We start from the raw sequence: 24,160 nt of genomic DNA on the forward strand, positions 1-24,160 counted from the left end.
AAAAAAAAAAAAAGAAAAAAGAAAAAAAAATGCTGTACTCTCAATGGTTAGAATTTTCAATTTATTCTTAAGAAACTATATGCTCATTCTTAAACTACTAAACCACTGGAAGAAAATTATTTTCCCCCCCAGTATATGATATCTAATTGAACAAATTTTTGGCTTAACATTTTCTATTCAACTTGGTGTAAAACAGGCTATTAAATATAGCTGAATGTAGGAGATAACAAAATACGCTGCAAAATGTCAGAAAAGATAAACTGCTATGTATTTTATATTAACTGATTCGAGTTACAGGCTAAAACTATCTGTTTAATCTATATTATACTATATTATACATTTAAGGGTAGTTTTATTTTAACTACCTTTGGCATATCAAAGATATATTGACAACGCATTTCCATAATATCGAAGCTGGGAGTTTTTTCCTTTTTTTTTTTTTCTTTCCCGACAACACTCTATTGTCTGTGACAGTGATACCTGAGAGTCAAGGAATTAGTTTGAGACTGAACCAAGTGAATTAATCATAAGCAAAAACCAAGAAATGCTAAAAAGAAAAATGTTGATACCTTTTCCTAGTTTGATTTCAAACCATGAATTTTCATGACTTATAGAAAAACAAGTAGTTCTAGATACTAGCAGATAAGCATAACTTCCTTGTTTTATTTTTAATCAAAATACATGTCCTCCTATAAAAGCTCTTTGAAAGCTGCTTTGCATTGTATACATTCACAACATCACCAAACTCGCTGCAGTGCCCAGAGCTGTGTTCTCACCTGCAGGGATAAATGCCGGCTGTGGGAGCTGCAGGTTAGTCAGAGCCTGTTGGCAGTGGAAAACAGTGGGATTAAAGACCGGGGTGGCACCATTGGGCTTTTCCAGTGCTGATCTCTTTGGTATCAGTTGCAGTGTACCAGGCTGCAGGGCCTGTGGGGGGAGAGATGGTACTAGTACTAGAGAAAGTAACCAATGTACTCAAACCAAGCAAGCACCAGTTATATAAGGTATTTCCTGGGAATCCTCCGTAAGGGTATCCATTGGGCAAGACACTGGATAAGCAGTGGCCCCACAGCAAGGTAACCAACTGCAGAGATAAGGGGGTTCACGGCTGTGTGCAGTGGCTCATGCCTGTAATCCCAGCACTTTGGGAGGCTGAGACCAGCAGATTGTTTGAGCTTAGGAGTTTGAGACCAGCCTGGGCAATATGGCAAAACCCCATCTCTAAAAAAATAGAAAAATTAGCCAGGCATAGTGGTGCATGCCTGTGGTCCCAGCTACTTGGGAGGCTGAGGTGGGAGGATTGCTTGAGGCCAGGAGGTCAAGACTGCAGTAGCTGAGACCACACCACTGCACTCCAGCTTGAGTGACAGAGCAAGAGCCTGTCTCAAGAAAAAGAAAAAAGGTAGTCCACTACATGAGCAGTAGTCCAAAACAGAAAAAAACGCAAAAAAAAAAAAAAAAAAAAAAGGTTTTCAACTTCACTAATTTAGACCTCATTTGGGCAGGATGTGACAGAAAGCTACTACAGTAAACGATCATTTATAATTAATATCTCAGGGATACTCATCTGTGAATCTATAAAAATGAGATTAGCAGAAGCAACAGATAGCAGGAAAGAGATTCCTGCCTGTTAAAACTCCGATACAGATCTAGGTCATAAATGGCATATAGGTGATAAAGCAGATGTTGGTAGATCAGAGTCTGACACTGTCACCCCATAAAATAAAATCCAATTTATACAAAGACTTCAGGTTCAAATCCAATAACTATATATTTCCTAACTAACAGGTAAGGAAAAAGCAAATGAATATTTCCTCCCCCACCACCTACCTCACCCAGGTACTATGTAGATAGCTAGCAAAATATATGCAGTTCTTATTTATAGAGGCTTGCTGTGCATTTCGATATGTACCATTTGCTTTGTTAAGTTCTTGTAAGGTTTAATTCTAAAACCTATTAGCATTTTTAAACCATCCTTTCATGTCTACAGTTCTTTCAAAATCCCACTGTGCTTACAATACTCAGTCAAACTTGCCCCTGGATCAGATTCTTTGGAGAAGTTTAACACTACTTTACATTTTTTTTTTCTCAGCAAATTGCACGTTACTTAAAAAACATGTCCCAGCAACAACAATTAGGTATCCTCCAAATTCTTAAGGAAACAGGAATGCTTGTGTTGAGTAACTATCCTACCATGTGTCCAAAAGGGTAATGCCATGACCTCGTTCCTGTGGATAACAAAGGTCTCAAGGTATCTCTATTTTCTTTTGGGAACTCTGCTGTCAGTACACACATTGTGACAGAGCTGCTTTTCATTTCACCTAAATAAAGAAAAGCATGCTAGAAGAGTGAGATAAAATAAACTGAGTAGCTTTAGAGATACAAAATTTCCAAATTTATCCCAGCAGACCAGATGGCAAAGGTCAGGACTAAAATCATAAACCATAAAACAAAATCTATCATTTCGAATGCCTTTTATCACCATTGGGAGAAAATGGTTTTGCTGAACATTTTAACTAAGACAGAAGACTTACTTATCTGGTTGTTAAAAAGATTTCCCTTTGGTATAAATGGGGGGTGTCCCTTTCTCTTGAAAGCTGGCAGCATGGTATGATCATCAGAACCACAGTTATGTTCCCTAGTAAACTATAAATTGGGGTGAAACCTAGATGAACATTCAACAGGCAGACGCTGGTAAAGTAGTACTGCTTGTTTATGGCTGGGGTTTATCCTGATGGGTCAGTGCCCAGTTCCAATTGGGTGGTGATTGTACTACTAAATTCATAAACCTACTGAAGAAGTGTGAGACTGTGGATGAACGAAGTATCAACCCTTTATGTCTTTTTTTTTTTTTTATTACAAGCTGCTTTCTGTGAACTTAACCTGAGCTATATACATGAACAAGGTAAAAATGTCTCTTTTACAAAGCATGTCCACTATGAATCCTTAAAAATATAAAATGCTTGAATTTCTTCATGAAGCCCTTCTTTATTTAATCTTACCTCTATCAAATTCCTATGGGCCAACTTGATCTCACTGCTAAGACCCTGCTGTGATCAGTTACTTAAAAGGGAATTTTATACTGATATTCACAAGTAACAATTGAAGGCCTACGATATAATATTTAGCTCTCTAAATGGAAATTTGAGGCTGACTTATAACCTATGCATTCTATCAAACACACTCAAATAATCAGAAATGGACAGATGCATATGAAGTTATTTTCATAGCTTACAATTCTCCCATTCAAAAGCATTTAAGACAAAAAGAATTTGGTAAAGTCTTTTTTAACATTAATTAACAGATTATGTTGTTCAGATCAAGGGAGAAAGTTTTTTCTTCTTTGGTGCTCAGATCTTTCAGGATGTAATGAGTTCAGCTCTGAAAAAAAGTGGAGCCAGTCTGAAAATGGTACTGTGTCCTTGAAACCACAAACTACTAGGAAAAGTGGGAGAAATCTGCAGTATTTGGCTTAGAGAGGAGACATCAGAGTCCTTCTCACTTGGAATAGGGACTGACTTCTTTCGTGAAGTTCCAGTTGCAGCAAGATAAATTTCAACCCAGTATGAAGAAAACCTTCTTAATAGGGATGTTTGAAAATAAGTGTCTCTGTGTTGTGAATAGGCAAAGTCTGTGTCATGGGAGTCCAAACTATGAATGTTTGTGAGGAGATTTAGCTATAGTGCATCTCCTGGGCTTCAGGGTCACGTCAGTGCTTTTTCCACACCCAGGGAACATGAGGTTTCCTGCGGGTTTTGTCCTTTATTGGAGCTATTATGCCTTATTATACAAGGAAAGGTCCAGGTAGAAAAAGAAAGACATAGCAAGCAGCACATCAAAACAATGGACAGCTGTGGCAAACTTAAGTCATAAGAATTCCTGGTTCTCACTGATCGCACTACAGTGTTACACAAATATTTTTCTTACTTCCTACCTTTCAGTGTTACTAAGCAGCACTTACTATTCCCCCAAACTGGCTTTCTACAGCAACTTAAAAGTCAGGCCTCTGGGCTGTGCATGGTGGCTCATGCCTATAATCCCAGCACGTTGGGAGGCTGAGGCAGGAGGATCACCTGAGATCAGGAGTTCAAGACCAGCCTGGCCAACATGATGAAACCCGGTCTCTATAAAAAATACAAAAATTAGCCAGAAGTAGTGCACGCCTCTAGTCCCAGCTACTCAGGAGGCTAAGGCTAGAGAATTGCTTGAACCTGGGAGGTGGAGGTTACAGTGAGCCGAGATCACGCCACTGCATTCTAGCCTGGGCAACAGAGTGAGACTCTGTCTCAAAACAAACAACAACAAAAAACACACAACCGCCCCCCCCACCAAACAACAACAACAACAAAATACCAAAGTCAGGCCTCTGCTCCCAACCATGTAGAAATTCTCCCCCAGACTAAGCAGGCTGCTGTGCTTGATACTATGCCTCTAGAGAGGAAAAGTGGCCTTAACCTTTAGGAAATTACAGCCTACTTAATATCCTATCTTTTAAGTGCTCTGTTTTTGAAAGGCATTAAGGATGTTAGTAGCAAAGTGCCCATGAAAGTGGCTCACAGAGCAGAGGCAACTTTCTGCCTCGCTAGGATATTGAGGGTAGTGAAACTATAAAAGCACTAAAAAATAACTTACTGTTTAAATTATATACTTTACCCTTACTCTGAAAATCGGAGAAAGAGCACAGTAGGTTAAAAGCATTAGTAAGGCTTTTAAATAATTATCTTTAGAAAATCTTAGTAAATAAAGTAGAATAAATAGGTTCTTTCTTTTCCAGCTTATAACCTTGACTGTTCATATTAAGGTCTACTCATGACTATCCATGATTATGGTTACAGGATATTAGACAAATTGAGGAATATACAAAGCATTTACTCTGAAACAGGCCAGAAGTACAGGCCTTTTCTTACCATGGCAGAGGCAGCTGAATGGTTCATCTGGTGATGAGCTGCCTTGAGTTTGGCTTGCAAATGTGCAGGAGGATGAAAGTACTTGCATTTCTCCCGCGAGCATCGACCTTTGATGTAATCCATGCAGATTGTCACAGTATTATCACTCGCTTCAATCATGGAAGCATCAGTAGGGTGAGCATAGCGGCAATCATTCTCCCCACGGGTACAATTTCCACGCTGAAATTCTCGGCAAACCTTAGAACACACACATGCACATACACACGCATCACACTGATGACTGGAAGCTGACTGGCTTTTATTTATTTTGCTAGTGAATGTAACAGTAATTATACATACATTGAATATATTATTTATGAACAAATCTAAAAAGATAAAGAATAATGTAAAGCCATATTCACTATGACATATAAACAGACAGAATTTCTATTCCCAGAAAAAAATTCTGTTCTCCACAAAGGAAGGTTGTCCTTACATTAAAATAAAAATGCTTAAAAAATGTATTACTGAAAACCAGTTTTAATTCTCCAATTAATACACAGCCCTAAGCATAATTAGTGTTCATTTAAGTCCAAGATGAGTCTTCATTACAACGTAACGCACTGGTTTTCCAAAGTCAACTTGTGAACCATAACTGAGTTATATGTACAATCAGATTCTATTACAATACATTACTAGGCATTTAAGGGGCTGCAAATGGAGCTGACTTGATAAGGAAAAGACTAGCTATTTCAATGTACAAAGAATAACAAGAGAAGAATGAAGGACTTCAATAAATCAAAAAGTTGTCTGAAATTTCTTTCAGATTTTCTTTTCTTAGGCATCGGGGGTATTTATTGCCTAGCACATCACTCTCAAAATGGAGAAAAAAGTTGAGGCACTATGAGACTAATTTACTTTCTTTATTCATATAGCTTTACATTCTGCAATCATAGAGAGTTATATTGTCTACTTTTTTCCCACTTTGATTATTCTAGCAAGTAGAGACTCATTAACAAATATAATAATCTGTTTCTGAAAGCTGGAGCCTAGGTAAAAGGAACATTCCCACAGAGGCTTCCTGAGCCATCACACAGTCTATGGCTGGGTACACTTAACATATTGTTTGACCCACCATACAGCTGAATCATTGCACTTTATAACAAGGTATGATTGCAGTAGTAAAATGTTTAACATTTTTCTGAGGTTATACCCTATAAGCTAAGAAATTTGGGTTCTCTTATTTAAAACACAACACATTGGGCTCTGAGAATACTGCTTTATATGTAAGGTTAATATCTATTCTACAGGTATTTATATATATCTTCACAAATACCTCCAGTTTATCTGAACGCATCAGTTTTGGGCCAACAGCTCCTGGCATTGCAAGAGGTGGGTTTCCAGGAATCAGAACAGGTGTATTTGGTACAAGTTCTGCAGGAACGAGGCTCATCCCAGGATGTGGTATGTAAGGATTGAAAGCCATGGGAGGATTAGCTGGAAGTGATGGAGTCATAGGAAAAGAACCCTGTATGTTTAAAAGAGAAAAAAAAAGATGTTAGAGGTAAACAGATTCTTCCTGTCATTACACAAAGAGGCATTCTTTCAGAAACATCAAAATTACTTACACCACATCAAAATTTACCATTGTTTCTTCTGATTTACTTTTAGCCTCTTACTAATTCCCATAGCGGAGAGTTGCTTTTAAACCAACAAATCTCTTTAAGTAATAACTTTATTGGTAAGCTGATAAAATAAGCCACATGACTTTAACAGTCACGAATTAGCCAAATTAAATCTCATTGCTAGAGTCTGTTCCAAATGTGTTTCCTCCAACTCTTTCTTTTTTCCCTAAAAACCATGTCACCAATGACAATACACATATGGACAATCTTCTTTGTTTCCTTACACAGGCATGGCCTTTGCATTCAGTCCCTTTCCTTCCTCCTTCCTCTTCCCCATCAATACTGCTTGGCTGTAAGGCTGTCTGTCCTACCACAGGCCCCACCAGTACTACCAAATACTGACTGTGCTTCTGTCTTCCTGGCCTGCTGACAGTTATGGAACACAGCAAGGAGTTGAAGAAGAAAGGGATAAATTAGAAAAAGTGAGTGCTTTAATGTCTACCTAAAATGAGTTTACTATGGTCCATTATATTTTGTTATTTTTTTTAATTAGAGGTCCTGTTTCGTTTAATTTTTTAATTTTTATGTGTACATAGTAGGTATCTATATTTATGGGGTACCTGAGATATTTCGATACAGGCATACTATATGTAACAATCACATCAGGGTAAATGGAGTATCTATCACCTCAAGCATTTATCATTCCTTTCTGTTACAAACACTCTAATTATACTCTTTTAGTTATTTTTAAGTGTACAAGAAATTATTGTTTACTGTAGTCATCCTAGAGGTCCTGTTTCACAAGCTAATCTGACTTGCCTAGCCTTGTCTTTATCTAGGGGGCCAGATGATATTCATAGTTCAAAAGAAGGCACTAGAAATGCTACAAGAATCCCTGTTAGGCAGGAAGAGATAAGATAACAGGATTATATGGTATACAAACTAAGTGTAACTTGTAAAAAATAAAAAAAGCCTCAGAAATGCAAAAAGCTATTACTGTTTTTTCTATTTTCAAAGATCCTGGGACTCAAAAAGTTTGATATGTGTATTTCCTTTATTATCTGTCACATTATTTATCACTTTGCTGTTTCCCAGTTTGTTCCACATGTGGGTATCTTTTCTTGTCAATGTGGTCTTATTCCTTTGATAGTTCTCATCTCCCCTATAGTACCCAACACTTAGTGAATGACTGGTTGACAGATATACTCAATGATACATTTTAAAAGCTTAATGAATGAATAACAAATCATGACTAAATCATTATATTTCTAAAAATGACTCTATAAGGTAGTTATTGTGAAACTGGTGGTATTTCACTGTGTATTACTAATTACATGCGTTCCTTTTTGCTTTATAAAATTTTTTCATGTTAAAAAGAACCCGAATCTGTTGCATTTGCCAAACTGTGCCCATACCTGCTAAGTCACATTAATAGAAACAAGTCTAAATACAAATTGTGGAATATAAAGTGAGGGGCAATGTATACTCTTTGCCTCACCCCCACACAGACTTGAAATTGTCACCCGCACAGCATTCCAAGAAGACCCTGTTATAAACCATATTCAGCTTAGAAGGAAGCACTCCCCCATTAGCATTCTACCTTAGATGAGTTTATCAAATTAGCTGATTGGGACATTAGGAAGAGCAGGAAGAATCTGGCGCCAAAAAACTGGCAAGACTCATGAGGGTGAGTAGAAAAGGCATGGTTGCTAAGAGCCTTAAGTGGAAAGGGAACGCCAGGTGCCAGGAAAGATGATGGCATAGTCAGGAGGACTCTAAAGTCTGGGGGCAAATAGCCAAGGGCTGACCCAGTCTAACTAGGTCTTATGATATAATAGAATACAGGAATATGGGATACCTGTCATGGAATGAGATGTGAAGTTCAGGAACTAGCTGATGTGACATTATCTTATATAATGGCAAGGAAATCTTCTGGAAACAGCCACCCAGGCATGCTTCAGCAATAAGGCAGACTTTATCGATGTAATGATTCATAGTTGTCTCAAGATCACCAAGAAATCTCTGAGAAAAACTCCATTTTTGAAGCACATGATAGTGCTCTTCACTTGACTTTTTGTTGTCTCTGACTTTACTGGTAAATTTCTCACTGAAGCCACCAGCCCATTCTCCTGCATGCTTTTTGCTTTTGCCTTTTACAAAAATGAGCAGGACCATTATTGCATCTATTAATTTTTGAACTGAAAGAAAAACCTGGAGGTGGGTGAATTTTCCAGATTAAAAAGTTATTAATCACTAATAAATGCTGATCAATAATATTAAAGCCTAATGTATGTGTAAGCAATGCTTTCTGTTTATGGTAGCTTTTTACTTCCGTAATTTTTTCTTTTCTTTTTTGGGGTGACTCACCAGGGAAATTCTCCTAGCTAAATTCTGCTTTCTTTGGATTACTTTTAAGCTTTCTTAGGTTTGTTATATGCTCCAAGTGTATGGAAAAAAAGCTATAAATTAATGATTAGTCTACATATAAAATGTAAAGGGCTTGCTGCAAGTATTTAGATTTTTCTAAGGTTTCATCACAAACTATGCTATCTTTAGATCTTAAAACTAGTATCCTAGCGCTTATAACTATTTCCTCCTTGAGTATGAAATGCATTCTATAACACTGTTTATTGAGAAGAAGCAAGCTATTCCATTGTCAATACTGGGGCAGAGGCAGGAACTCCTGAGTGGCTTATTTATTTTCAGTTGGACATTTCTGTTTTCTCACCACCACCTCTGCCCCAGGGTAACTACTCCATTTCATGAATTTGAACATTCAAGGGCTTAGCATTGACTAACAGCCATGGGTTAAGTCAAGCAGCCTGCAAGCTCACAAGCTCAGCTTTAATAAACAACTTTAATCCTGTCTCTACATATATCTCAGCCCTTGATGTCAGTTGAGCTAACATGAACCTATCTGTGGGTTAATTGTTATTGTAAAGGAAAAGGTTTTAAATACGCTGACTCTGATTTATCTTTACAGCTTGAAATGGTCTGAACACTCAAATGTTTCAGATATTTAAATTCCAACCTAAATTATTTACTAAATACTTGAAAAGAGACGGCTGTCCCTCCCATAACCAGGTGTAAATTTTCATCTTTCTGAGTCTTGTCAACCAGCAAGAATGGTGGCGACAACAGGCTTTATGAATAAGATCACCTGACAACTATTTATCCCGATGTCTCTAGCAGTATTAGCTCCTACAGTAGAAATTCCCATGAGTTCCCAGTGACTTGCAGAGTGCTTAGAACTATTGGGCATTCAGGAAATGTGTCCTAAAAATTAATGAAATATCTAGAGAACAGTGGCTTCTAATCTTTTTTGAGTCCAGGACTTCTCCAAGAGTCAGATGAAGACTGCAGGCTCTGTCCACAGAAAAATTCATGTATGCAAAAAATGTTGCTTGTGATCTCAGCAAGTTCAAGGACCCCACAACACTCACCCCTGGTGTGGGGTTATAAACTACTTACTGGTTAAGAATCTCTGTTCTAGAGTAAGACTCTGCAAACTAGGGCCCATAGGCCAAATTCAGCCTGCCCGTGTTTTTGTATGGCCAGCAATCTAAGAATGTTTTTTACAGTTTTAAATGATTGAAAAAAATAAGAAAATAATATTTAGTGAAACATGAAAATTATAGGAAACTCTTATTCCAGTGTCCATCTACAAATTTCATTGTGCTCATTAGTAGACCTGTATTACAAAAAATTGTAGATACTTGTTTCCTCTCTTGTTATATAAGTACCTATATAATACCCTCAACTTTGCCTCTTGAACCTCACAGCCTAAAATATTTATATTTAGCCATTCACAAGAAAGTTCACTGACCTTGGTTCTAAATGATTTCAAAAAATGAAATTCTCCAACACTTTCAGGAGTAAAGCACCAAATATATACATATATATAGACGTGAATTTAGTATTTGTAGCAAGATTCCACAGACTGAAAATGTTTGGCTTTGTAAACCAATACTAAGGTATTCACTAAAATGCTCTTTTACATAGTTACTAACGTTAGGATTTTTAACTATTTGTTTCTAGAATAATCACCACTCAGTGACTAAGAATGAGGAAATAGCAGTTGGAATCCTGTAAAGGTAAAAATTTTAAGAGCTACCACAGATTGCTCTTAAAGGATTCTGAGGCAATGCAATTCAATGCAAAACTATGCCTCAAATAAATGTCTAGTTTACACACACTTTAGGAACAATGACTTAACAGGTTATTTCTCAAGCTAGTATAAAGAAATGAAAATTAAATGTTATGCTGAATCAATCTTTGTGTCTCCTCAATAGCCTAGATCTATTTGTAGTTACCTCAAAAATATCCAAGATCAGTTACAATTATTGTTGGATGAATGTAAAAATTTCAAAATCCTGGCCTAAGGTCAACAGAATAATCGGGGCCTTCCATCTCTGAGTTTCTGTCTGGAGTTGAATGACTAGATATTTTCTTTTACAGAAGGGTAAACATTTGGTAACCATTTGTTGACCCAATTTTAATACAAGAAAAATAGCACTCTTAAATTTTACTAGCATCATAATATCTGCATTTTATTGCTCATTTGCAAGCATTTATATAATGTAAAAGGAAGCTCCTTTTATGATCATCATGCATATTTCTATCTTTAGATAATCCCAAAATGCACTGAAATATATAATGTTAGTTTCCATCCGACTTCATTTTCACACAGAGTACAATTGAATAATCTGTCTTTCACAGTATTTGCTTGGTCATTTCCACACTGCTTGAGTAATGTTCCATGGGGACTGAAGTGGCCAAAATGCAGGCTGCAGGAGACCCACATAACCTCCAGACTAGTTAATTGGTTTCTCAATAATTGAGACTTAACTTTATAAACAGATGCAAGCTGATAGCGGTGGTATTTAAGTACTAAATCGTACTTGTTAATGAATAAGTCGCCGTGGCTCTAGAGAGAGCTAAGGAAAAAAAAGTTCAAGGGTCAAAAGTGAACCATTGTCCTCACCTAGACCTGGATTTTCTGATCTTATTAATCAGAGAAGTCTCCAAGTAAGAGGAAGCATTGAAGGCAGGCAGGTTAGTTGAAAGATCAATAGGTGATTGTGAGTATAAGAGGTATAAAGAATAACACATCCCAGCACTTTGGGAGGCCGAGACGGGCGGATCACGAGGTCAGGAGATCGAGACCATCCTGGCTAACATGGTGAAACCCCGTCTCTACTAAAAAAAAATACAAAAAAACAAAACTAGCCGGGCGAGGTGGCAGGCGCCTGTAGTCCCAGCTACTCGGGAGGCTGAGGCAGGAGAATGGCGGGAACCCGGGAGGCGGAGCTTGCAGTGAGCTGAGACCCGGCCACAGCACTCCAGCCTGGGCGACAGAGCGAGACTCCGTCTCAAAAAAAAAAAAAAAAAAAAGAATAACACAAATGAGAAACACAAGTCATGGTTCAGAGCTACCCATATTTGCTGGGAGGAGAAATACAACAGCAGGCCAGGAATCATAAAGGAGTACCTAAACACAGATCAGCACATCACCTAGGTAGAGAGCAAATGATTGACACTTCATAAGCAGGTAACATTGACATTGTCCCTGAGGAGGTGAACAGGAATTGACCTAAAAATTTGTTGGTGACCACCGTGTAATAATAATGACAATTCAACTAACTTTAGTAATCTAGTAGGAAACAAAGATTATTTTTAAAAAATCAAGTTTGTGGCATGGATTGTAGTAACGGTATCATGAGCCTCTGTTTGTCTCCAAAGTCATCAATTTGCATACATTGAACATGTGCAGCTTTTGTGTGTCAATCATACCTCATTAAAGTAGTTCAAAAAATTAAGTGGTTATCTAGTTTTAACAAAGGGTATAAACAAAATGTGGGTTTTTGAGAGACAAATAGGAAGAGATAAGCAACGCAAGGAACCCACAGGAAACCTGGAGACTATTTATGAAGATGTCAGTGAAAGTTAGATAAATAGGCACGCTAAGAGTTAACATTATCAGGGGTTTGACCAATTACAACCACCACCACCACCACCATCAAAACAACACAAACCAAAACAGACCCTTGCATGGCTAATAGAAAGATAATTCTATGTGGAAAAAAGAGAGGCCCAAAGCTATAAAAATATGAAGAAATCAGGTACAAATCAGAAATTAAGGGGACCAGAAGATATTCATCCAACATCTTACTTTTGTTACATAATGAATTCCTAGAGGGTAGAGTTTGTTTCTTGATCATCTTTTCATCCACCCTTTACTCATTTAAATACCTGTCACAGAGTATATGCTCGATAAATACTTACTGAATTGAATAAAAAGGGATTCCTAAACCATTAATTAATTTTTGATTTACTAAATAGATCAACCCAATTTAAAAATCAGAGTGCAAAAAGAAGTAAAAGTAGTTTCAAAAATGGTGGCAAAGAGAATGAATAAATCCTCAGTCTTGCTCTCCGCTGAGGAAGACTTTAGGCAGATGGCTAGTCCTAAACTGTCTTTTGATAAAGATATGAATTGCTAGATCAAACAGTATGAAAAGCACAGGGTATTTTATACATACATATGTACATACATGAATCCCATATGTGTATGTATGTATGTATGTATGCATGTATTTTTAAAATTGGAGTGGCTAAATCCATACTAGAAGGTACCTAATTAAGAGTTCTAAAAAAAAGTGATTTAGTGATACTATAGATAAAAATATGTAACTTTATTACAAAGTGTGTAATTCACAACGTGTACAATCCAGGTGATTAATGAATTGCTAATGTGACTGGTATCCAGAGTGGTTCAAGAGATAAGACTATGGAAAGAAGGGTGTAAATTAATATTTAACAAATGATTACAGGATATTAAGGCAAATTACAAACGCTTGGGGGTACCACTTTAATTATCAGGTGGTGGGGCAACCACAGGTTTTTATATAAGGTCTCCTCTCATTGACAAATTACTGAGCCATATCAACCTGCAGGTAAAAAAAAAAAAATATTTCACAGAGCCCACCAAACTCCCAGCCTTCACCTCATTTGTGATCAACAGCAAGCAATCTCAAGGTAGCTGGCTGTAGCTTACACTGTGACCACGAACAGTGAAGCTCACAGGCCACCATGGTCTCATTAGCAGCAGGCTCCAACTAACCAAGCTAACCAGCCCCAAAGGAGAAGGACACAAAATAGAGGAGGTTACATATAATTTATCTCATGGGAATATATAAAGGATGATAAAGGGAGAATGTTGAGATTTGTGACTATCAAAGAAACTGGGCACTATAAAAGATATCATATGTACAAGTGTCCTCTGTTTGACTGTAAAAGTGTAGCATTTTCATTCAACTTTTGAAAAAAGCAGATTTCACAGTGTCTATTAACAGAGGTGGGGCAAAGCAGCAAAGGGACTGCTAGGGGATTTATTTTGTTTTAACGTAAAAGAAGCTTTAAGCTATGTGACATACACAGTCTTATTAGCAAAAGGCCCGAATAACTACTCTACTTTGGACCAGTAATTGCAATGAGGAGCAAATCTAGGATCTGTGGGGTCTGAAGCTTAGATCACTGGGTGGGGAAGTGAAGCCTTAAGAATGAAATACACAAATATATTTTGCAAATTTTACAAACACATTTTAAATACGTTGCTAGGACCCCTCTCAGGGTTTTGGAAGGAAACCATGCAAATGAGCATCCCTAAACCCCTCATGTTAGTTTGAAGGTAAGTCTACCTTAAAAACAATATTAGTTGAACAAACAGATAACAATAGGCTTCAGTTGGTACACCTAAAAGTAAAATTTTGTCTAATCTTTCAGAAAATGTAGTAAAGTCCAGATGATCATGGCATGGTAGCACTCCAGGCACTTCTGTGATGTGATTTGGTCAACCTCAGTGGGGAAGTTCACATGATCATGACTGTTGTAATTATATTAAGAGCATATTAACCTTATAATTACATAATGTCTGTCTTTTCCTGACTTGAAAATTTTGCAAAAATCCTTTTACAAAACATGTAATGTCACCACATCAAGATGAAAGAACTAAATGCCATCATTCATCATTACATGAGTAGGTGAACTGAAAAACCTGTTGTGGAACCTTCATTAAAACATGTTATAATTTCTGTACTGACCATGAGACTGGTAATTTAGAATATGGACACAGTTTTCTTTTCTACTAAACCTACACAATATCTGGGCCACCTTTTAAAATAATAATTGTTAATAAAAGAGCCATGACAAAACTACTGTTTTTTAAAACAGCATACATATTTCAATCAATAAACTAAGTTTATATGAACTAAAAAACTGTAACTCTAATATGAATATTTGTCCTCTTGTTTTCAAGTACTATATCATTTAACGACTGACTTACAAAAATTAAAAAGTAGGCCAGGCATGCCAGCACTGTGGGAGGTCAAGGCAGGAGGATTGCTTGAGGCTGGGAAATCAGTACCAGACTGGGCAATGCAGTGAGATCATATTTCTAATTCTATTCAAAAAAATTTTTTTAAAAACATTATCTGTGCATGGTGATGTGCACCTGTAGTCCCAGCTACTCAGGAGGATGGGGCAGGATGACGACTTGACCCCACAAGTTTGCGGCTACATTGAGCTATGATCATGCCACTGCACTGTAGCCTGGTCCACAGAGTGACACCGTGTCTCAAAAAAAATAAATATTAAAAAGTAAATAAATATTTTCCAATTTTATCTCTAGTCACTTAAAATTGTTCTAGTCCTAAGTTTATAAGTAATATATACCTAAGTAATATAACACCTTGTAGCCCTTTAGTAAAAGAGAAAAAAATTAAAAACATGAGTCTAAAAATAATATTATTCATTAATTAGTATATCTCCCTTCCTCGTACCTATTTGAACTTTCTATTATTTTTTTCTCTTGGTTCTGAAGCATTACATAACCTTCATTCCTTACTACATTAATGTGAGATAAACATATAAGCCTGTTTATGAGAAATATATTTGGTAAATAGAATTATGATAATGATGTAAAAAGGTGGAGGGGGATCCAGGCAGACATCAGATGATTCAATTTGAGATAAAGGAAAACCTAGAGAGGAAGCCTTGTTTATGGCCTTCATGGTTTGGAACTTGGTAACTTAGCCACAGGAATGCCAGCCATGAATAGCATACAACAGAACCTGAGGACTTGGCACACCCCAATGCAACCTCAAATGTGCTGAATCAACAATCTCTATATAAATAATCAAGTGAATACACTCTACTGAGTCAAGTTCACTTGTGTGTCAGGATCTGTTTCCATGTGAATCACTACATTCAAAGAGAGAAAATAGAGGAATTTCCCAGGTATTCCTTTAGTTTGGATATGGACAGGTGTAGATATGCAAAATGTCCAAATAAAACATTTTAACAGCCTGTAATATCATATTCACTTTATAAATACATACACCACATCCAGTAGTGAGAATCTTTCCTCATAACTAAAATTTCTAATTGTAAAACCAAAATTTTAAAACATTCGCTTTGCTTCAGGGTAATCCACTGTTCCTACTCTTTCTAATATTCTTCCATAGTGGTTGTATTTGCCTCCTGATTATGGCAAGGGGATACTTCAACTTATACTTTTTTTGCTGGGAACATCAGGAACAATCTCTTTTAAACTGCATTGAAAAATACTAGGTAGTCACACCTTTTGTTTCACCTGCTGAACTTCCTTAATAAAGCCAAAAAAAAAAAAAAAAGCTTTCAGAGATGGACTTTTATACTGGCAAATGTCAATTCAGATCTGTTTAATAGAGTGAACAAACTTGCCTGTTCCAGCAAGCATTCCACCCAAATTGACTAGGTGTGGCTTTTATTCATTGTTCAGTTACACTCAACAGAATCTGTTCTCTAGGTACCATCGCATTTAGGTTGACATTCCCTTTATCTAGGGGCTTATAATAAGCAAACCATATTCAATTCTGCAAAGGCAGATGTGCTCTTCTGGTATCCTAGAAACAGATCAAAGTATTCTTTGTGGAAAGACATGAAGTTCAAGCCAGTGATACAAATGGGTCTTAATATGCAACCCTACAAATATCAGGACTGGAAATTTCTTAAACAAAAGCATGACCATCTTAGAGACAAGAATCAGATTATTGGGTGCGGTGATTGAAAGGGATAGAGAGTTGTTTGAGGGAGAGTAGGTACCAGAGAAATTAAGTAAAATCATACATTACTTCTGTAATAATATCAAGATCTACAACAAAGAAATTTTTTTTCCAAATCAGGCTGGTAAATGTTATTTAAAATTGCTCACACTAGCTCAGTTACACCATGCCTATAAAGTGGCTTCCTTAGACCATAGAAGAGGAACATATCAACCATCTTGGAGTTAGATTTTTGTACACATAATAACTGCAGGAATTAATCATTTAGCAGCTCATTGCATCATAATAGCTATCATTAAATAACCTACAAGGTAGAGAAGCAATTTCCAATTGTTCCCTTGGGTCTTCTAAGTAATGCCTTGTATCTTGTAACATTCTATAAAATAAATTGTACTCCTGTGAATCATATCAGTCATCTTCTGTCATCTGAAATCTAAAATTACCCTCATTGAAGAAAAGACAGGGAAACATATTCTAACATAGAAAGGATGGAGAATCAAATTAGAAAGCACAAGTGAAGAGGCTGGAAAGCACAATGGATTTCTTATTGGATTCTCAAAAAAGCTACTCCCTATTCTCCAGTATGAGCTAGCATGATCAATAACACTTGAAGGGTTGAGACTTGAATTGGAGAGACTCTAGCAGAGGCTGAATAGAACGGCTTTCCTCTGTACCCCTACTTTACCCCACTTCTTGCTCTCTGATTCCCTGAAACAAGGCATTTCACTAGTACCCTGAAGCTGTCCCTCGACCTTTGAAAAGATAAATGCTCCAGCTCTGTAGGAAACACTGGGCTCAGGTGTCTGATAATGAAATCTGCTTCCTAGTCTTTGCTCAGTTTGAATTGAGACATCCCATGAGAAGCTGAGAGTAGTAATTGTGCGTTAAAATCTCCCTTGCTATACCTTTGACCAACATCTTCCCCCATCCCCTCCCACCCACATCCCCTGGCAACTACCCTTCTACTCTGTTTCTATGCATTCAGTTTTTTCAAGGTTCCACATATGAGTGAGATCATACAGTATTTGTTTTTTCTCTGTCTGGCTTATTTCACTTGGCATAATGCCTGCCAAGTTCATCCATGTCATCTCATTTCACAATGTATACGTCTAACAAATCATCACATGCTGTACACTTTAAAATGTACACAATTTTATTTGTTAATTATACCTCAATAAAACTGGGAAAAAAATAAAAGCTGCCTTGCTTTATTCCCCAGCCACTCACATTTTCTGGACTTACCAAGCACGTTCACTTCTCTGTGGTTTTGTTCATAACAATTTTCAGTATCCAAAAGACTTTATCTTCCCTCTGCCCTTAGAAGTAGGGAGGGACTGAGATACGTCAGTATGTGAAAGCCCAGAAAAAGCGTTTGCGCAAGGAGTTCAAAGATGTAAAGAATTACTGAGGGTCAAAGAGGAGCTTCGAGGAGTTCACCTTCTAGAAACTAATTTACCAACATAATTAATCTGAGTTCCAAGGCAAAACTTTTTGGTAAACTAATAGTACAGAAAATGACATCTATTTATTTTACTTAAATCTGTCTAGACATTCTGGAAAAAGTATGGTGCAAACCTTTAGTGATTCATCATTGCCTCTCCCATCTGTTTTTGCATATATCCATAAAGATGTACTCATTAAAGGGTTCCATATCAACACAGATATCCTTGAATTCTGAGAATCAACTTTATAATGAGATAGGTTTTACTGACAGCAGATTGTCCTCCCACATTTTCATTGCATCTAAATACTATATACATATTTCAGCTTTCAAGTTCATTGTAGTCACTGATTAAATGGGTAACAAATAAAGGTAACAGGATTTTCAAAATTTATCCTGTTAATAGTTTAAAGGAAGTAGGTCAGCTGGAATTAGAATGAGGCACCGCTGAACTAAATGTGAGGCCTGAAGAACTATAGCAGAAAAGGGACAGTTTTCAATTCACCCTAAAAGGTGTAAAAGCAAAATGAAAGTTTATATTTTAAGGCATAGGGACAAGATGAATTTTCAATAGAATAATATGAACAGATACAGCTTAAGTACTTTATAGAGAATCCATTTAAACTCACAAGTCCACAAAATAGTAGATATTTGTCTAGAATGACATAATCTTACTAATTTCTGCATAGGGAAACCCTGTAGCTAAGATAAGGGAAAGCCACCATCAAGATCATGGGAAATTGGGAAAAACTGAGAAATGGTCACAGAGCAGAGAAGAGAGGGGAGGCAAAATTCAAATGAATGCACTTTGGTACCCTGAATCAGACACTGGAATAGAAAGATTACATTAATAGAAAACCTGGGGAAATCTGAATAAAGTCTGGAGTTTAGTCAATAGTAATGACGTGTGATTCCAGTTTCTTGCTTTTGACAAATCTACCAGGGTAATATAAGATGTTAACAGTGGGGAGAACGGGGTGAAAGGTAATATAGGAACTCTTTGTACTATTAATACCTTTGCAACTTTTCTGTAAATCTAAAATTATTTCACAATAAAAAGTTTGTTTAACAGCAACAACAGGCCAGGCTCACACCTGTAATTCTAGCACTTTGGGAGGCCGAGACAGGTGGATCACCTGAAGTCAGGAGTTCAAAACCAGCCTGGACATGGTGAAACCCCGTCTCTACTAAAAATACACAAAAAAATTAGCTGGGTGTGATGGCAGGCACCTGTAATACCAGTTACTTGGGAGGCTGAGGCAGGAGAATCACTTGAACCTGGGAGGCAGAGGTTGCAATGAGCCTAGATCGCACCATTGCACTCCAGCCTGGGCAACAAGAGTAAAACTCTGTCTCAAAAAACAACAAAACAAAACAAAACAAAACAACACCAAAATCCCCATCAAACAAGAAACTTTGTTTGACTTAATGTCCTAGAATTCAAAGGTTTCCATGTAACAATAATCAACTCTCCTTATCTTAAAATGCCCCTGCTCCTTTATCCATATTCTTTTATAAACTGAACTCATGCATAAATGCAGCCAGGTTTTCAGTGCAACACACCTGACTGCTCTCTTCAAGTGCACAGCTCTGTAGTGTCAATGAACATATTAGTTTGTGTCCTAAATCCTGTTGCAACTAATTTCCGCAAGTCCCTGCCAGGTTATTCCACTGTAGATCTTTATTGGCAATTTTCAAAACATAGCTGCGACTTACAAGTGATGACATTTGAGCGTTCTGGAGCATAAGCTGCATCTGCTGGGCGAACATGGCTGCGGCAGTCTTCTGTTGAATCAGATTGTTCCGCCCATTAATCTCCAGCTGCGTTTTTAAGTGTGGAGGAGGGTGAAGGTACTTGCAGTTCTCTCGAGTACACCGACCCTAACAATGAAGAATGGGGAAAATATTTAATTAAAACTATACACAAATAGATAAATTTTGGACTCCATTATCTGGGGACAATCTAAGCTCCAGAACTCTTCATCTTGAATCCACATAAGGCGAGAAATACCCTGAAATTCACTGACAGTCTGTTAATGAAATAATAAATCCCTATGCCCGGCAGCCATTTTGTTCTTTAGGTTCCGGAGACAATGGCCTTAGATCACTTGCATGATGGAGACCAAAGTGTATTTTGGAACCTCAGCTAATTGAATGTTTTTTATTGATGTTAAGCACTTTCAAGACAGGATAGTGTGTCAGGTCCGTGAAATCAAACATGCTTTTGGTGTCACCTAAATGCTGGCATGGCCGCTGATTATGGTGTTTACTATGTAGCAGCAAAGGATGTCACTGGACTAGTTGTTGATCACATTGTCACAATGTGACCCATTACTGTGTTTAACTCACGAGCAGTATACAAAGAAGCTAATGATTCTCTCTTATTTGGATTACTAGGTCCACCATAAACCTTTTAAGAAAGCACAACTGCAAACAATTCTATTTCCCATAGATGCTAAGATTCTTTATAGTACATGAGGTTATTGGGGGAGGGGAAGGTGGGGAGCAAAGGGGCAACTTTTTTTTGGACCAAAGAGTGCAAGCTGCTAGGCCACCTGAATTCCCAAGAGAAAAATGAGTTTGTTCACCAAATGTTTTCATTCAACACATGCTATGTGCAGTTTCCTTATTTATGATGCCTACACAGTTTATGCAATGGCTTCTCCATTGTTTAGTTGTTATTAAAACATTCCTATAATGTCATTGAGAATCAAGATGTGTCCTTCAAAACTTTTCTAGAGCTACATATAATGCAAACCCAGATGCACTGCAACTGCTCTTTTTAAATATTAGATCACTAGGACAAGGTGGCTCTATTGTTTTACCTCCTCTGTCAAGAAGCTGAGTATAACTTAAAAGTCAGTGTGAGAGATTAAAAGACACATCATTGTTTTCTGTCGAGTTTGTCTTTTTGTTTTTCCCATTGCTCAATTTACATTTAATTAAATTAAAATGATTTACAAAATCAAATGCTATCTTAGTTTTATGTACTTCTGTATTTCTATGCAAATCTTGGAGAAAGAATAATTTATTGGTAGTATGAGTTAAGAATCATGTTAACCTAATCCTCCTAAATTCTTAAAAGTAGCCTAGGAATAGCTACACAATTTCAACATATATAATGAGTATAAGCAGACCCCTGTGTATGCTAAATCACAATAATGGGGGTCTTTTCCCCATAAATGTACCCCTAAGAGAAACCATAAGCTTCTTTTTACACCCACCAACGTGATGCAAGGCAGAAAGTCACAAGGATCTTCAGTTCCTAGATTCTCCACTGTCCATCTACATAACTGAGGTGATCCAGCTCAGAATTAACAGCTGATGGAGGCAGTGGCACTTGGTGACTTCCACAGCCAAGCATTCTAGTTTATACTTCTACTTCAGGGTTTCTCTTCCTCCTCCCACACCCTAACATTAAAGATTTCCCCAAGGCCCTGTTCTAAATCCTCTTGCTCTCCTCTCTAATCTCTTTTCCCTGGAGAGACTAAGTTGTCTCAAAGTTCCATCTATTTGTACAATTGCTCGGATCTTAAATCTCTATCTCTACCCCTGACCTCTCTTCTGAATTTCAGTCTTTTGTTTTGTTTTGTTTTTTTTAACCAATTGCAGCTGCATTTGGAGACCCTGCTGCCTAACCAGGTCTAAATAACTTACTACTGACCTTCCTTCTCATTTGACTATTTTTCATCTTGCTGCATACTCCCGGTTAGGGCCACCACTCTAATTCCTGTGCTTTGGGGTAGTTAGACAGCAGTAGTGGGAAAACAAATTAGGCAGCTCAGCAGTATTGCTTAAGGATTACAGAGCCACCTAGATAGCTTGTTTAGACAATTAGCATACATAAGCATGGAACACAATTTGTAACTCCACTGCAAAAAAAAAAAAAAAAAAAAAAAAAACTATATAATTAAGACTGTCTTTCATATTCAGGAATTCCAAACATTAGATAAGTTAAAGAAAAGAAAGAAAAAAGAATAATTGGAATTTCACCATTTGTTACAACTGAGTTTTAATATCATCTACATTGAATGTAATCAGACAGAGAAGAAGAAAGGGAGGGAGAGAACACACTGTATTTGGCACATTTCCTGCCAATATACAGATAAAGAAGTGAACATGCCTTTGTGCTTTTATATCACTATCCTTTACATAAAGTAACTTATCTTAAGCTTTTTCTTGGGAAATAATGACAGTTTAGCAGAGCAAAAGCAGTACACAGAAATAGAAAAAAAGAGAATTACACTTTAAAAAATTATATCAAGTTGGGCTATAAAACTAAAGTATGGAATATGAGGCAGCATGAGATTTAAAGAAACTTATTCATCTTAGTTATGAGATTTTACTTGATTTATAAAGCTTCTATTTTGAATGACAGAATCCATAATTTAATTCTATAACAATGCAAATGCATAGCAACACCACCTTACCAGAGACTGCTGCTTATGTTCCAGAAAGCTTATAAAATAAAATAAAAATCTGCATTCTCTATCCAAACAATAGATGAGGAGACCAAGTAATTTAATATCTATATTATCCATGGAATACAACATTTCAAAAGAAAACTATGCCCCTGTTTTTTTCAAAACGACATTAGAACTCAGGATAATATATTTATACGCACAACACTTGGTGATAATAAATCTCGTCTACATAGCATTCATTCTTCAAGAGGCCCAAACGTAATTATAGGCCAAAATACTTTAATTGGTGTTTGGGAGAGAACAAACTTGGTTTTTGACATCTGTTAACACTTGTTTTTTAATCCTTGTATAGAATTAAGGCTTTGGTAAGGCATGTAAGGTTGGGATGGAGTGGGGATTAGGGAGGGACTGTCCCAGTGGAGGAGGCAATCATCTATTGTTTTTGTCCTTTGGAAAATCGATGACTCTGTACTAGGAAAGTTCCAATGATTTCTGTAGGCCACCTAAGCACTCTGAGTGGGCCACAAGGTACCTATCACATTGGGTCTATAACAGTTTGGTGTGATAGCTCAGCAGCCATCTTGGCTCTGAAAATTCACCCTTCATGTTTCCCTAGCCAAGTCAATGGTGTCCCAAGTCCTCCTTCTTCCAATCTAGACCCACAGGTTCAGAGTTGGCACACACTAGTGCAAAGTATCAGACCAAGTCTTAAAAGACTCTGTAAATGTACCTACGACAGTCGCCATCCTCTGGCAGAGCAGGCTACATACTAAAATCAGCAGCTAAGGGGAGTCAAGACATGAAAATTAACTCTCTCTCTCCCCGCCCCGCCATGTACACTGAAAATTAAAGAAACATTGAAGAGATTAGAGTGCAAGCTCATTTATGCTTGCCTCAATTTCCCTCCTTTTCCATTTCCTTTTGGACTTAAAAAACATGTCTCACTGTGTTACTGAGTTAAGAAAATAGCAAAGTGATTCAATAGGAAAGCGATTCTCTGCTGAAATAAGTGCTACTACACCTATGAATCATACGAATCTTCTAACTCCCCTTTCCCATCTACTGTCTTTGAAAAATGCACTCAAAAAGCAGCAAGCAGGGGGATAAAATAGCCGATGACATTTCTGAAGTACATCTGCATCAAGAAGTTGATGACAGACAAAGGGATACGTTGCAGAACATTTATAAAGCCTCCCAAATTCAATCTATTACCTTTTTCCTACCTTCAGGCTTCTCCCAAATGAATACAAAGCCTTTGACTAAGAGAGAAAAGTCTCATTGTAGAGATTCAAATCCCACCTATGTCTAGGGAGTTATGAGAGTCAGTCTGTCAGACACAAGATTTCCCAGGCACTGGGTGATAGAAAAACCCTGTGAAATGTACTTTACGTTCATGAGAAAAAGCCCTACCATACATCAGAATAAGAAAAGGAACCTGGGAGTCTGCAAATTACCCTTTGTCAGCCACAGTATCTTAAGAGAAACAGCTGTTTGCAGAATGACTTGCTTCTTCAAATACATATGGAGTTAGAGAGAGAAAAAAAAAAAACCCTAAATATCCTCTCTCAAATACAATTATAACTGGATTATTTTTCAAATACATAATCTTACTGATCTGCTAGACTGCCAACAGTTAAAAGTTAAATGTTAAATCAAGGCACCCAACAGATGATTTGTTCTA

At 37.2% G+C, this 24,160-nt stretch overlaps 1 protein-coding gene across 1 annotated transcript in view; it reads right to left on the reverse strand.

The window, feature by feature from the left end:
* Positions 1-24,160, reverse strand: part of MBNL3 (muscleblind like splicing regulator 3) — a 161,098-nt gene that overhangs the window by 107,280 nt on the left and 29,658 nt on the right. Inside the window, exons 2-5 of the mRNA XM_025371857.1 lie at positions 19,772-19,936; positions 6,223-6,414; positions 4,908-5,144; positions 777-927 (exon numbers count right to left, since the gene is read on the reverse strand). Coding sequence (XP_025227642.1) covers positions 777-927; positions 4,908-5,144; positions 6,223-6,414; positions 19,772-19,936 — 745 coding nt within the window. The remainder of the gene's footprint in view (positions 1-776; positions 928-4,907; positions 5,145-6,222; positions 6,415-19,771; positions 19,937-24,160) is intronic.

This window comes from Theropithecus gelada, chromosome X (genome assembly GCF_003255815.1).
Source record: "Theropithecus gelada isolate Dixy chromosome X, Tgel_1.0, whole genome shotgun sequence".
NCBI classification, from domain to species: domain Eukaryota; kingdom Metazoa; phylum Chordata; class Mammalia; order Primates; family Cercopithecidae; genus Theropithecus; species Theropithecus gelada.